The sequence below is a fragment of the Pocillopora damicornis genome, chromosome 13 (assembly GCF_964200805.1).
Source record: "Pocillopora damicornis chromosome 13, jaPocDami1.2, whole genome shotgun sequence".
Taxonomy (NCBI): domain Eukaryota; kingdom Metazoa; phylum Cnidaria; class Anthozoa; order Scleractinia; family Pocilloporidae; genus Pocillopora; species Pocillopora damicornis.
The window spans coordinates 19,380,526-19,394,333 of NC_142682.1; the positions used below are offsets into that span (position 1 = coordinate 19,380,526).

At 38.0% G+C, this 13,808-nt stretch overlaps 2 protein-coding genes and 2 long non-coding RNA genes across 6 annotated transcripts; all 4 read right to left on the reverse strand.

The window, feature by feature from the left end:
• Nucleotides 1-18: 18 nt before the first annotated feature.
• LOC149035841 (uncharacterized) lies at nucleotides 19-2,171 on the reverse strand. 2 transcript variants are annotated; one of them, XR_016182256.1, is made up of 3 exons: nucleotides 1,846-2,171; nucleotides 969-1,022; nucleotides 19-466 (listed from the first exon to the last, which is right to left on the reverse strand). It is a non-coding gene; the product is annotated as an uncharacterized LOC149035841 (long non-coding RNA). The 2 variants fall into 2 exon arrangements; XR_016182255.1 differs by having other exon boundaries at nucleotides 19-608.
• A 148-nt stretch (nucleotides 2,172-2,319) lies between these two features.
• LOC149035842 (uncharacterized) lies at nucleotides 2,320-4,691 on the reverse strand. Of its 2 annotated transcripts, none has more exons than XR_016182257.1 (3): nucleotides 4,572-4,691; nucleotides 3,416-3,584; nucleotides 2,320-3,130 (listed from the first exon to the last, which is right to left on the reverse strand). It is a non-coding gene; the product is annotated as an uncharacterized LOC149035842 (long non-coding RNA). The 2 variants fall into 2 exon arrangements; XR_016182258.1 differs by having other exon boundaries at nucleotides 3,416-3,580; nucleotides 4,572-4,629.
• Nucleotides 4,692-4,942: 251 nt separating this feature from the next.
• Nucleotides 4,943-7,488, reverse strand: LOC113681917 (uncharacterized). Its single transcript, XM_027199053.2, has one exon. It carries the CDS (start codon nucleotides 7,404-7,406, stop codon nucleotides 5,325-5,327), a length of 2,082 nt encoding a protein of 693 aa, XP_027054854.2. The 5' UTR covers nucleotides 7,407-7,488; the 3' UTR covers nucleotides 4,943-5,324.
• An 831-nt stretch (nucleotides 7,489-8,319) lies between these two features.
• LOC113681918 (uncharacterized) lies at nucleotides 8,320-11,999 on the reverse strand. The gene is made up of 5 exons (XM_027199054.2): nucleotides 11,867-11,999; nucleotides 10,188-10,416; nucleotides 9,308-9,464; nucleotides 8,858-8,881; nucleotides 8,320-8,688 (listed from the first exon to the last, which is right to left on the reverse strand). The coding sequence occupies exons 2-5, from the start codon at nucleotides 10,389-10,391 to the stop codon at nucleotides 8,441-8,443; spliced, it is 633 nt and encodes a 210-aa protein (XP_027054855.2). The 5' UTR covers nucleotides 10,392-10,416; nucleotides 11,867-11,999; the 3' UTR covers nucleotides 8,320-8,440.
• Between the last annotated feature and the right edge of the window lie 1,809 nt (nucleotides 12,000-13,808).

The following is a 13,808-nucleotide window of genomic DNA, read 5'->3' on the forward strand; positions in this document are numbered from 1 at the left end:
AAAAGATTGAAACAAAGATTTCATAACCAGTCAAATTTATTGTACAACATTTAAGTTACATAATCAAGTTAGAAGGAAATCAAAATTTTCTGACAATCATTATTTTACAAATTAATTCAGTGAAAACTCAAACCTTACACTTAATTCAACAACTGTTACTAGTAACACAGTGTCATTGTGGGTTAATATGTAACTTTCTACACCTAATCTTTAGCACACCTCTGTAAATTGTAAAACTGGAAACTTTTTCTCAAAATGAGAGTTCTGTGAATTCCATCCTTATTATCTAATTACTCAAACTTGCTGATTGTTAATGCTAACTAACAATTTATTTATCAGTACATTAGATAAGAGATATAATGAATGAGGTAAAGCTAACATCAATTGATGTTAGCACAGTGTTATAGCAGCAACATCTGTAGCTCTTCTTGATCAGTATCTGCCCTTCTTACTCATTTTCCTTCAGCTGAAAACAAAAATTTCAAATAACCAATGATTATTCAAAATATTTATAAAAATAATATTTTTGATGTTAGCACAGTGTTATAGCAGCAACATCTGTAGCTCTTCTTGATCAGTATCTGCCCTTCTTACTCATTTTCCTTCAGCTGAAAACAAAAATTTCAAATAACCAATGATTATTCAAAATATTTATAAAAATAATATTTTTATATATAATTATGCACTTAATGCATTAGAAACAAATTAGTTGTTTGTTTTGTTCACAACTAAGTAAGGATACCTTCCATAATTTTTTTTAAAATAAAAACTGGTAAAATTAATCTAATAAACAAATAATAATTATTTTTTATAGAGTGAACAATTGTCCCAAGTTGGGAAAAACAGTAGTGGAACTCTTCAAAACCTGACATGGCTTGTGGGCTGATATAATATCAGTATTAGCCCAACAAACTTAGAAAAAACAAGCTAATATCATACCTCAAAATAATATATAAATTATTAATTACCTTAGCTTGTTCATCTGCAGTCAGAACTGAGCTGAATGCACCTTCCTTCCAAGCCTATGCAAATGTTAATTAGAGATTGTTAGGGCTGCTTTTAAAGATTTTAATTTTTTCCTACTTATTTGTGTTGCCTTTTTTGGCATTACACATAATGGCCTGCCACACGGCCCCTCCCTTCCCGATACCCCGTCCCCACCCTCGTACACTCCCCTTTCTCGTCCTTTTCACTTTGAAAATAAACAAAACAAAACAGAAGAGAAACGGAAAGATAGCCAGAATCACTGCGAACCTTGACCTGCTCTACCGAATTAAACAATAAGGTTAGAATGCTTATCATTTCAACGGTAGGGATTACATCTCTAAAGGTTTCGACCAAGCGACGCCTGATGCGCTAAACTGTCAAAACAAAGTCAGATGATTTGCATACATTAAGCCTTGTAAACACGCGAGGATATGTGTTTTTCCGCCACATATATAACTGAAAGATCTTCGCTCGTTGCATAGTATCACAATTATTTGTTTATATTTATGATATGGCTGTAAATAAGTTGAACGTCGAACAAAATTTTCGTCGATCTGACCTCGATATCGACAACACATATGCGTGCTGAAAATCATGTCTTGACTACATCACACAGCTGCCTCACAATAACCTCGATTTTCCGATATTGCACACTCCCTTTTTTTTATTAGAAAAGATCGTTTTCATTCATACGCTTTTCTGTCGGTACGATCTATTTTAACAGGCAAGATGCTTCTCTGAGTAAAATTTTCATTTAGGGCATAAATACAAGTCTACTTTCTCTTTCACTTTTAACCTTTGAATGCGAGCATAAAATATTCTTCCGAAATTAAGCTTGAAAATCGTTTTCTTTCTTACCCATACACTCGCAGATGTAAAAAGACCCAGTCCTAGGACAAGCATGCCCATTTCATCTTGAGTGGCTGGTCTCTTTTCTTGTCTTATGTGCGAGCTTCGCTCACCAAGCCTTCTTCCAAGGAACTGTCGAGAACCTCCAAAACTAAAAGCGCGAGCAACCCTTGAAAATGCTTGGAACGACATCGTACTTTAAAAAACTTTTGAAGATGAGTAGTATTCAACACTCCAAGGTGTGAAATATGATAAAATTTGGCTGCAAAAAGGACACACTGAAGCTGGATCTCGTTGGATCGCGTCTGAATATTAAAGTAAACAAGAAACTGTCTGTGTTCAGTGGGCGGGGAAGTACGACGTCACGTCATATTCGGTTATCACGCACGAGCAAACATAAAACTCTGAACTTTTGCTCTCCTTCTGAAAGAAAGCTCAACGTGCAGAAATAATAATGAATTTATGATTCCAGTTCTTTTAATTACTTTCTCGATCATTTTAATCAAAAAGGAAACTTCGTCCTGGCTGAAACGGAACTTGCCGTGACTCTTACAAAATTAATTAACTTCGTTACATAAGCATCAAATTAAGAAATGTCACGCAAGAAGTTGTTTACGACATTTTTTCCATGGAATATATAAGACAAATTTTGTATGAAATATAACATACATTATGAAAATATGATTCATAGGATGAATGATTGTCTTCTAGCATTTCCTCTGGGAGTCTTGTTGCCATCTCAATGGGATTTTTAATAAGAAGACATGTCACTACCTTTATTTCTTTTCCTAGAGCTTAGGTTTTAGGAGAAGGATAAAATTTAAGACACTTTACGTCTTTTTCAACACATTAACAGGGCAAACAAACAAAGGACATCCACAAGTTTCCAAAATTAATTTTAATTTTATAATTTTGACACTGAGCAACTTGTCTCCATGAATGTCTGCATTCCTGTTACCTGCACCAAACAATATCCTTATTTTTCACCAGGAAAATATGCCGCTGCCATAGGAAACTGAAAGATTCCTCTTCAGGGATTTGTTTTAATGTTGTTGTCATAGAAGGCTGATTTCAAAAAGTTCACTACAGCAAAAATCTGTTAAGTCTTGAATTCTCCTGGCAATAAAACCAAAATCTTTTCAGTCCTGTGGTATATTAAGGTATCTTGCAAAAAAAAAAAGTTGTCTATAGTTCCACCTTGGCTGCAGCAGTTAGCTGTTAGGATGGCCTGGCACTACTTTAGTTTTCTTCCTTAAATTTCATATTCCTTGTCTAATTTCCATTTTTGGTAACCCTAGAAGAAAGGAATAACACAAATGTAGTACTTTTCAATTTATCATTACACAAACAAGAGAATTATGAGTAATTTTCTCATTTTATTGATAAGCAGTTTGAGAAACAAGGTAGCATGAAGTGTAAAGGAATCTGAGGATTGTGCTAATGTTTTTGTTAATGTAAGGGTGTGTGCTTGGCGTTCTGTTCCAATCTCTACCATTACTGCATCAAGAATATTATTAATTACAGTGAGATATTTTGTATTAAAGACATTTATCATAAATTGCTATAACTTCAAACTCACAATGCCAACTAAACCACAAATGATAGTTGATATTCCAACCACGATCATGTTTGTGGAGTAGTTTGGTCCTTTGCGCTGAGTCCAGTAGTTTCTTCTTAGAATGGACAGAGTTGGGTGAGGTGCCACTGCTCTTTTGACAAGGTGATACATTTCTTGCGTTTAACTCTGCCTAAGTTAAAACATATATTTGACACTGCTTTCAGGACAGAAATACTGTTGTTGTTAAAGAGAAAACTAATGACTCAATAATACGTATAAAATCGTGACTTTATCATGTGTACTGTACATCACTGTACATGCTTTTATTGAGAGACATTGTAGGAAAACTCAGTGTAACAAGAATATGTCAACAGCCAGGGAGGTACATGCAGGAAAATGTCATTCATTGCCTCATTTTCGGAGAGAAAAATGAACTTTTTCTATGCACTAGTTTGTATTATGTTAACATAATTTTAATGCAGCTGCTCCTCCTGTAATGTCAAGTTTCAAGGATGGGATTATCAGATTAACCTGAAAAATGCTTTTACTTGACTGTCTCAGATAAAGTTTCACCAAATTCATGATTTGTGTTATCTTTAAAACATTAATTTCAAAAATAAGCATCGCAATGGCACTTATAAATCTAAGAGCAACAATCTAAATTATTTTTTCCTCTGAGATTCCAAAATAATCTTTTCAGACGGCGGTGCCTAATTGAGTAATTACGACATATCTTCATTCTAGTGAAATGACAAGCAACGAATTTAGCGAGAACAGACTTGTTGGTAACCTTATATGCAGTGTAAGCCAAAACCGTGTAGGTGAGAATTTCATGAACAGATTAAAATGAAACAATAGAACAGTCTCTCCTTCTCAAATGCATGCTTTGCGTCCCATGTGTGTAAGGCCCCATTCGCAATCACATTTGGTACAGGAAAACGATAAACTTAAAAACGTCGACAATGTAAAGCGAAACGCTGTAGGGGTATTCGTAAGTAATCATGGAAAACAGCTGTACGTTTCTCGACTTTGGTTACAGACTGCTCCTTTCGCAATCAGGTTATCTTCATTAATTATACAAATAAAATCTTAAGGTTCTCTCCATTAATTATACAAATAAAATCTTTAAAATGTTAAAATCTGTAAAAGGATATTGAAGGTCATAGGTATAACGTACCTTATAAAAGTATTTCTCACTATTCATCCGCCATGACACTTTATACCCAGTCCATGACGGTTATTCACCACAGGAAAGTTATTATGCACAGGCAGACCAGGCTCTAATGTTTGAGTTCATTTATGAGGCAGTTGTAGAGATCGATTTAATCATATATAGACTCACAGCTTCCACAGATTTCGGAAACACTCTATTCACTGAAACTTGGGAAAATATTTGTCTTTTCGACCCACCATTTTCAGTTGAGGTCTCAGTGACATCTCAAATGATTTTCTGCCATAGCCAATGCTAGTTTCAACCAAAAAGGAGCAGTTTACCTCGACCAGGGTTAAAGAGGGTATTCTTTTCACAAATGTAACGACAAGTATCAATTCTGTATTGTTCTGATATCCTTTTAATCGATTTCATTCAGAATCGCTATTTATGATTTAATAGAATACATGATTCCTATGTTCTGTGCTGCCGAATTAACAATATGATAAACACCAGGTTATATTTCGACAAAAGAGAATGATCTGACGGGAGCCATCCCTCGAGAGCTTCAACTTCCTTTTTCTGTCTCTGCTAACCATTCCTCAACCTCTAATATATATATAATCGGTGGTAACGTTGTGCTGACGTGAAGTCAACTGAGTTTGCGGTGTGCAGCGAAGTTTGAAAATAAATTTAAGAAATTCACCAGGTGCGGAATGGATAGCTCGTCTTGGATCACCCTCTCTTGCTATAAAATCACACTTTCGTCCCTGAGCACTCTTAATATGTGAAATAGATGAGAAAACACGCAAAGACTAGCACCCGTGACGTTAAGTTTAAATTACGTGACATATTCCGAAACGTGATTACTATTGGATAGTCAAGGTCACGCGATTCAGAATAAATTGGACATTTGCTAAAATACTGAAAATTTAAGATTTCTTTAAAGTTGACCTCTTTTGGAGGATCCCTTCCTCGTTCCCAGTCTTTGTCCGAGCACTGAGGTGAGTTTAGAAGAAACATATGTTTGTTCGACTCATCAAACCACATGCAGCTGATATTTTTAGTTTTGATTTCTTGAACTAAGAAAAAATCTCCCATTTTCCAAGCCTTTCCGATACAAGAATAAACAATATCAGACTTCTGACAGTCTGGATCATACTTCACTTCAAATGAAAGCGTATTTTTACACGCAAACTCAACACGTGACAAAGATCCATTGCATTCGACTTGATCACTGTTAACCGACTTGAAATGGTAAACTCCTTTGCCGCGGGATGGAAGAAAACAGTGGGTTTTTCTCAGTGATGATTGGCGCCTTATTATGATTTTGTCAATATTGCGACCCCAAACAGGATAAGGATCTCTTATGTAGGGAAGCCAGCTTGAGCAAAACAGTCGTAGTACATGATTTAAGTAATAATACACTAAAGAATTATTGTTAACACCATCCGTGATTATCAGCTGACTTTGAGAAAGCCTGTATACTAACACATCACTTCCGGCGATTTCTGTGACACCTAAGCGAGTTAATCTGGGATAACATCCATTGGTAAAGTTTGACACAAGTATATAATCATCGATAAAGAATTTTGACCGTCCCGATCCAGGCCACTTACCGGTAACTAGTGAACTGCATTCGTGGGGAGCCTGGTGCTGAAAAATATGCCTCTGTTTACAATAGAAGTTTCCATATGGGGGAATATTAATTGATGTCTCGTTTATGATAACGTTACGTAAACCATTATGATCGGATATTTCTTTCCAAATCCCACGAATTTTTTGGGGGAAGTTACACTCCCTTTTAGTGACCTCAGAAAGAGGTCTGTTCGTTTCTCCGACATCAACTCTTCGTCTTAAGTGCATGGTTAATGATTTTACTCCGTCCGACGTATTCCTCGTGCAAATCGGCCCATCATAAAGCTGCAAAACAACGTTATCTTCGTTCTCGACTTTTCGAAATCTAACACAGAAAAATTCTGATTTGAGAAATGTAAATGTACTTCTCGCTGCAAAATTTCGTCTCTTGGCAATAAAGTATGTAAAATTCTCATCCCTCCATGGTGCACTGAAGCAAGACAAAGCCAGATTGAAAGCGAAAGGGCTATTCAAATGACGCTCGTTCATTAAACAATCATGGCTTCTTGTTGAGTGGATCCGCAGGCCTTCTTTACCCATACAGTCAGATTCAAACGTTCCTATAATCGCAGCGTCTTTGTTAGGTAGGCATTGTTTTCCCATTAACTCATTATTGGCCTCAGTAATTTGAAATCCTCCCCTTAGCACAGCCGGACAATCCGGTACGTCCTCTAAAACACTTGAAAGCAAAGGACTTTCGTATACCAGCAGATCACTTTCATCACAAGCCAGGTGAGTTTGATTGGGTCTCCAAGGCGAATGTTCATATGTGATCACATTTCGCCCTCTTTTCCGGAATTTCATGCAAGAATAATACTTTACGTTCGAGCGAGTTTCATCCACCGAGTCATTGCGGAGGATAATGAAAACATGAGGGGCAAGCTTTCTCCAACAGTAAAATACCGAGCTGGTTCTTGAAGAATGCGAGTCTTCCAATATCTCAATTTTCCCTGTATTAAACACCCATGTGTTCTCTCCTTTCACTTTGTTATTTCTGGATCCATTAAAAGGTTCAGTTCTGTCGTAAGGAAATCCATTTCCTCGTGACCACTGGCGCCATTTTCTGTTTGACAATTTTGGACCTAAGTATTGCAAAAATCCCGGAAAAGAACATTGTGGTTTCTCTTCAGGTAGACCTTGAACACCGACACAGATGTTTGAATTCGACAAGCTTAAAACAACTCCTAGACAGAGGAACAGATAATTTTGCTGAAGGGAAGCCATTTAAAAACACATTGGGAAAGAAGCCGAGCAGAACGCAATGCTATTTATGTTAATCGCATACATGATCATTACCCCTTATCGATAACCTACTGATAGCGACCAACCACTGAGATAGCACGTGCTTTCAGTAATGAGCTGCTTGAAGTGATTCTGAGCGTAATCAATCTAACCATTTTTTACACTGAACAACAAAGCCGCCCAAAGACAACAGCAGTGCGCGGCCGTCAGACTCCCTACCGTGGTCAACCAGCCGGTTTTTAAACTTTAATTTTGATGCATAGTCTTCAAAAGTAATTACATTTTTACAAAAAAGCTATAATTCTACTGCAACCCGGTTGAGAGCCTTTCACTGCTACCTCAGCATGAAACGTAAACTAAAGTTAATTGAAAATTTTTGCTTTCTTTTTTCAGTTCCGGATCGAAAGTCAACGAGCATTGTGCATTGCATAATTCAACTTTTCAGTAAAAACTAAATGACAAACGCAAGTTTAGCAACTCGCCAACGTTCAAACATGTCTTATATTTCTGTTCGCTTACTACAGATCGATGGTAGCAAATACGATTAATTTTGGAATACAAGAGCGCTGAATAGGGCTTGTAATGGAGGTTAATTCTGCAGTAGGAATTGGAGGAAAAATTTAGGACTTGCGCCAGCATCTGGTTTAGACAGGGTGTTTCATTGTTAAGGGGTTTAGTTAATAAGTTTAGAATAAGTGGAAATGTTGGGGAAACGTTTTGTGCAAGTTACATCCTACGCAACAGTTTATTAGCAGTCTTAGATTTGCTTCTACTTGCCTATAGTTTTGTATTTTGCCCCTTCATTACTGATATCGCACTCATCTTCGTTCGGCGTTATGGTTTACACATTGGCTATGAAGTGCTGTCATTAAAAATCTCACCAAAAGAAATAACATTTAATCTCAAGTACGATTTTTTTCAGGTTTAACATTCCCGAATATTGTGCTTTTCATTGAACAGAATGTGTTATGTACAGCTCTTTATTACACTAACTGCCTGTTGAACATAACCAGCGTTTAGCACATCAACCCGCGATGTTTCTCATCTTCCTGTAACATCTTCTCTCCCAGTTGGCGACAAAGATTGGAAAAACTCCTCACGATCTTCCTTCTGGCACAATACCCTCCTGCGTCACCAACCTTTTTGTAACAGTTGATAAACTTTTGCACATCATGGCATATGTTCGCGTCGGAACGGTTTTCCAAGAAGTGCGCCACACATATATCGTGGACACGCTTCGCACATGGCGTGCAGATATCAAAACCTGCGAAAAAATAAAGTGATTGAAGGTGTTTTTGACCGTCCCTTCTCAGCCACTGGAAATGAGCAAAAGAGTGGACGCGCGAAAAACGGGGAGGGGGTCTGGTGAAGCAATTACGAAAAGTTTCAGTTTTTCAAAATCACAGGGGCTTAAGCTTATATGTAATACTTACCGATGTAGTCTGCCCTGTTCCTTGCTGTCGAATAAACGGAAGATGGAAGTGAATTACGTAACAGTTAAAAAATCTCGCTTCAGAATTTTATTGATTCAGTAAGAAGGGAATTCATTAGTGAAGTAGTTGGTATTTAGGTGTCTTGACGTCAATGATAACAATAACAGTGATTTGGGGAAAAACGTGGACAAGAAAGAAAAGATGATTATATCGAAGATAGCTTATTAAAGCTGTTTAAGGCTGTTGTTGTATTGTTGTTTTATTGTTGTTGTTGTTGACGGTGGTGATGATAATGACTGAGATGTCATAGTAATTGTCAATGGAATACCTGTTACGTTGAAAAATAAAATAAAATAAAAAGCGGAACGGGGTAATCTTTGATGAAAAAGACCTTGCCTCCTTGTTAAGAAATCTGCGATGGACTTTTAGAAGAGCGGCATTTTCTCTTACCATTAAGTACTCGTTCAAGGTCATGGTAATTATGGTGGGGGCATACACCACACTTCTTGTCCATCATACCATGTTCCAAGACAACATAGCTGTAATTCTGAAGCCACGAGCCACCGATGCAGCGTCCAAGAGAACCATCCAAACAGTTCATAAACACCTGGCGAGATAGTTCACAAAGATGACACAAACGACTAATGTTTGGTCAACCTAATCTCCTGAACGCCCTGAGGTTTTCCTTCCGGCACATACCTACCCCCACTTTCCCTTCGATCGTGGGTTTGTTAGGTGCCTGTGTTAAACGAAATATGTTACTGGGTTGAATATCTAAATAGGGGAGGCAATGGTGAACTTCTCCTTCCTAGTCTGGTAAGCTCGGAGGCTTTTGATTTATTGCAATCAACCATATGACGCCCTCCCCTCCCCTCCCCTCCCCTCCCCTCCCCTCCCCTCCCCTCCCCTCCCCTCCTCTCCCCTCCCCTCCTCTCCCCTCCCCTCCTCTCCCCTCCCCTCCTCTCCTCTCCCCTCCCCTTCCCTCCCCTTCCCTCCCGCTCTCCCCGACTAACTTTCCCTTAATTCATGTTCAAGAAAATGTATGTCATCTACAAAGGAGAATCCCTTAATCAAATATTGAGGCTTACAAGGTTAATACATGAGTACCTCTAAAGGGAATTGTCTCTTACCAATGGTGTTACAGCTTGTTCGACTGTTTAGTTTAAACAGCCTCGTTTCAAGGTCTCTTCCTCTCCCCTCTCCCAAGAGGAGGGAAGCGTAGGGGGAAGTGAAGAGACCGTGGGTATGAGGTAAGAGTTGAGCCAAAGAAGACATTTACTAGTATTACTAGTATTTATATACACGGGTAATTATATACACTAGTACTGACCTGTAGAGCTGTGCAGTAAACATTTCTCATTCCTGTCGTCTCGTTCGTAGCATTCATGAACACCTGTTTGAACTCATCGTTGCATCTTTTGATGTTGTCGTATTCACACTGTTTTGTCGTGTCTTCAACGGGCAGGTCACAGACACAGCTATAAATCAAGAAGAAGAAGACCCCGGCGTAGAGGAACAGGGTTGGTGACGTCATGGCGAGTAAGAGTCGATGAAGGCCTCTAGAATTACAGAAGAAAAAGAAAGCTTACTATCAGGAAACATTATTGGAGTAAAGACCACAACGAGTTCCGCTCATGGAACAAACATCATCATCTCAATTCTGATTGAATAAAAGAGGTAAGTTTCTAAAGAAACTGTGGTGCTGCGTCGGTGGGAGAGTATAACAGGGTAATTTGGTATTATCAACTGAGTTGATGACGTAGATTGGCCACCGTGAAGAGTTTCAAAGCTGACGTTTCGAGCGTCTGCTTTGAAAGTCTTTACGATGACCAACTTACGTTATTAATTCAGTTGATTTTATCAAATTACCTTGTTCAATTCTGACTGGCTTACTCCAGCTGGTGCTGCGCAATGTCGTCCAAACGTCATACCCGAAGACAATGTTTTTATCATTCCACACAGTAATGACTTTCATCCTTAAAATACGTCTTGTCTTTGGTCGATGATACAGCTTAAGAGACAGTCATCATTTTTTTAGCGTGATTTTAGGTAAGCGGGTACGCACGCGGCAGGGGCAACGAAGGCGTGAAGGGCGAGTCACGTGCACGAACGACGCCACGCATCTCTTCTTGCAGCTGTCTTATCCCCCGCCCTTTCCTCACATTTAAGACGAACGTAGTCCCGGTCGCTTGAAAAGGTGCAAATGAAAAGATAAGATAGAGCGCCTCTTTAGGCCACTTATTACATGCCCCTCTGCTTGAATGATTCTCTTTAGGATGCTCAACCTCGTTCGATGATTGTTGCTTCGTGCAAACCATTACGGTTTCCAAAAATTGTAAATTCATTAAATCTTTCTCGGCGTATTGTCGTGGCATACCAGGTCGCTTTAATATCTTATTTCATTTTGTTACGACAACAAAGCTTGCCATTACCTAATCATTGGCTGATCTACTCGAACCCAGACTCCTACCTGTATCATTAGTCCAATTTTCAACCTCCCAACTTCGATCTCCCCCCCCCCCTCCCTTACTTAAAATGTTGAATGATAATGACTTTTTTTAATTTTTATTTTTTCAGAATACATTATGCTCAAATTTCATTCATCTATCGGACGGAAAGACGACCCTATTTCAACCATGCAAATAAAGTTTCCAAGAATTAAGTCAGCTGATTTTCCGCCAAACGAAATTACTCTAGATTTGACTGATCATTCTTCTCGCCGTCGCGATCTGTTCTGGTGTTCGGTCCTGATACAACGATATTTTGTTACTACCTTTCACAATTTGTAATGAAATAAATTTCATTTGACCAGTGAATTGAAAATCAAATAAAGTAATAATCCCCGCGGGTGAGCTTCAACTTTAGCAAATACAGAAAAGAAGATAAAGAAAAATTCAGGCTTCAGCTAAGCTATTGAGTCAGAATTGTCTATAGAGCAAGTGAAGACTACTTCAGGGGCCCGATTACATTTGGCAAACTCAGTCGAGCTACAATAATATTAATACTTACAATTATTTCCACTCGGCTTTGCGGCAAAATATACAAACCTTAACACCGTGATTAAAGCTTTCATTTTATAGTTCACTGATGCAATTATTGGGAATAAAGATGTGCCAGAGAGTCTCCTTATGTATTGTCTGAGTCGAGACAAAACTGAATGGACACAAAAGAAATTATTTGTGCCTGCGAGCGGATATCCTTCCCTCTTCAGTCCAGTCCAAAGTTGTCTTCCAATTTAATATTTCTATTCTGTACTGATTTGACGCGAATGTCGATTCCAATATTCATTTTTTTAATGAAGAGATCAGGAAGCTAAATTTGAGACTGGTAAGTGCTGAGGCACGTAATAGAAGAACAAATATAACTATGAAAAAATCATGTGAATAGATCCAAAAAAAAAAAAATCAAAAAATTGTTCTCAGAGAGAAGGAAGAGGATAACATTTCCATCCCGACAGACCCGAATTCTTTCTTACACGCAACTAATCTAGGTGGAGGTCTGGGTCTGGCCATGGGATTTTATTTCACAGATATCTTCCGGTTCGTTATCATTTTATATTTCGTTCGATCTGACTCCTTCTCTGAGCAAGTTTGTCACTGAATTACGAATTTAAAGTTGAATATAACCCCGAAATAAAAAAATTATAGGTCGAACAGAATAAATGTGATCTTCACAACGAGAGCCAACTGTATCAGGGATATTGTCACTCTGCCTTTTTTTCGATAAATACTGTGTCCATGCAGGACTACATTGCTTGAACTATAACAGTTACTTTCAAATGAAGTATTTAAAATTGGGACTCCCACATCAAAAGTGACAATATTTGTGTCTGATCATACACAATTGAACACTTAAGGGTCGATTAAAGATTCTTTCTTTCCTAAAATTTATTCCTCTAACCATATCAACCCTTATGAATAAGAACTTCCAACACTTCCATTAATAAATCCAATTTCAAAATTCTCCTGTTAGACCAAGTACTCCATTCATTCAATGTCGAGATGTCTCTTAATTTTCCTGAAGATTCCTCGAGTTAATTCACCGATATTTGACCAGGATTACAAAGCATCTTTACTCCTTACAATGGGGTCTTTGGTTAGATCAAAAGCTATCAGTTAAAGAATTGAAATTCACCCATTAGTTCAAGGGCGATTCTAGTCAATTCAAGAGGTTAAATGCTCTTATGAGTGGCATAAGTCGCCGCAAGCTAATCATGTTTCGATTTGTAAAAATAATAATAAAAATCAATTTTATCCTTCTCTCAAGTTATTTTGTTGCTTTTAGTTGGTGTCTAACTCGCGGTTTAACAAAAAATGGTTTGTAGGAGGAGGAGCTAGACAATTATTGCGCGGAATTTAGATTAAGTTAAATATTCTGTCCGCGACCTATTACTTATGACGGTTGGCGGGTTCCTTGCTCACTTCACTGTGGTTTTATGAATATCCGTTTCAAATATTGACAAAATACCACAAGTGCTTTTGGGTCCACAGTGTTGTAGAGATTATCTTTATGGACGATGAAATTCTTTATCACGTATTTTATAGAACACTAAGAACACGGAAGAGGAGTGTTGAAAATTAACGGTTCACAGTTTCACATGTGAAGGTGATTGAAAATTACATTTGTAAGTACTTAACAGACCGAACAGCAAACCAGTTAGCGCGCAGGAATCTGAATCGAAGGCCTGCGTTCCAGCCTTGGCCTCATCATTTTGTTATGTTCTTGAGGAAGACACGTAACTATGACATTGCCTCTCTCTGTACAAGAGTACGCCAGAGTATTTAATATCCGTAGCAGGAAAAGTTCGCTGGTCTCCCTGTTCACTAATTCTTTTACTTTTACTCTAAAATTTCAGTTTGTCGTGTATCCCGCCTGGGTATCTGAACTAACATTTCAATCTTAGTAGCTGATCAACTTTACCAGTACTCTTGGGACCAATCAGCTATTCAAA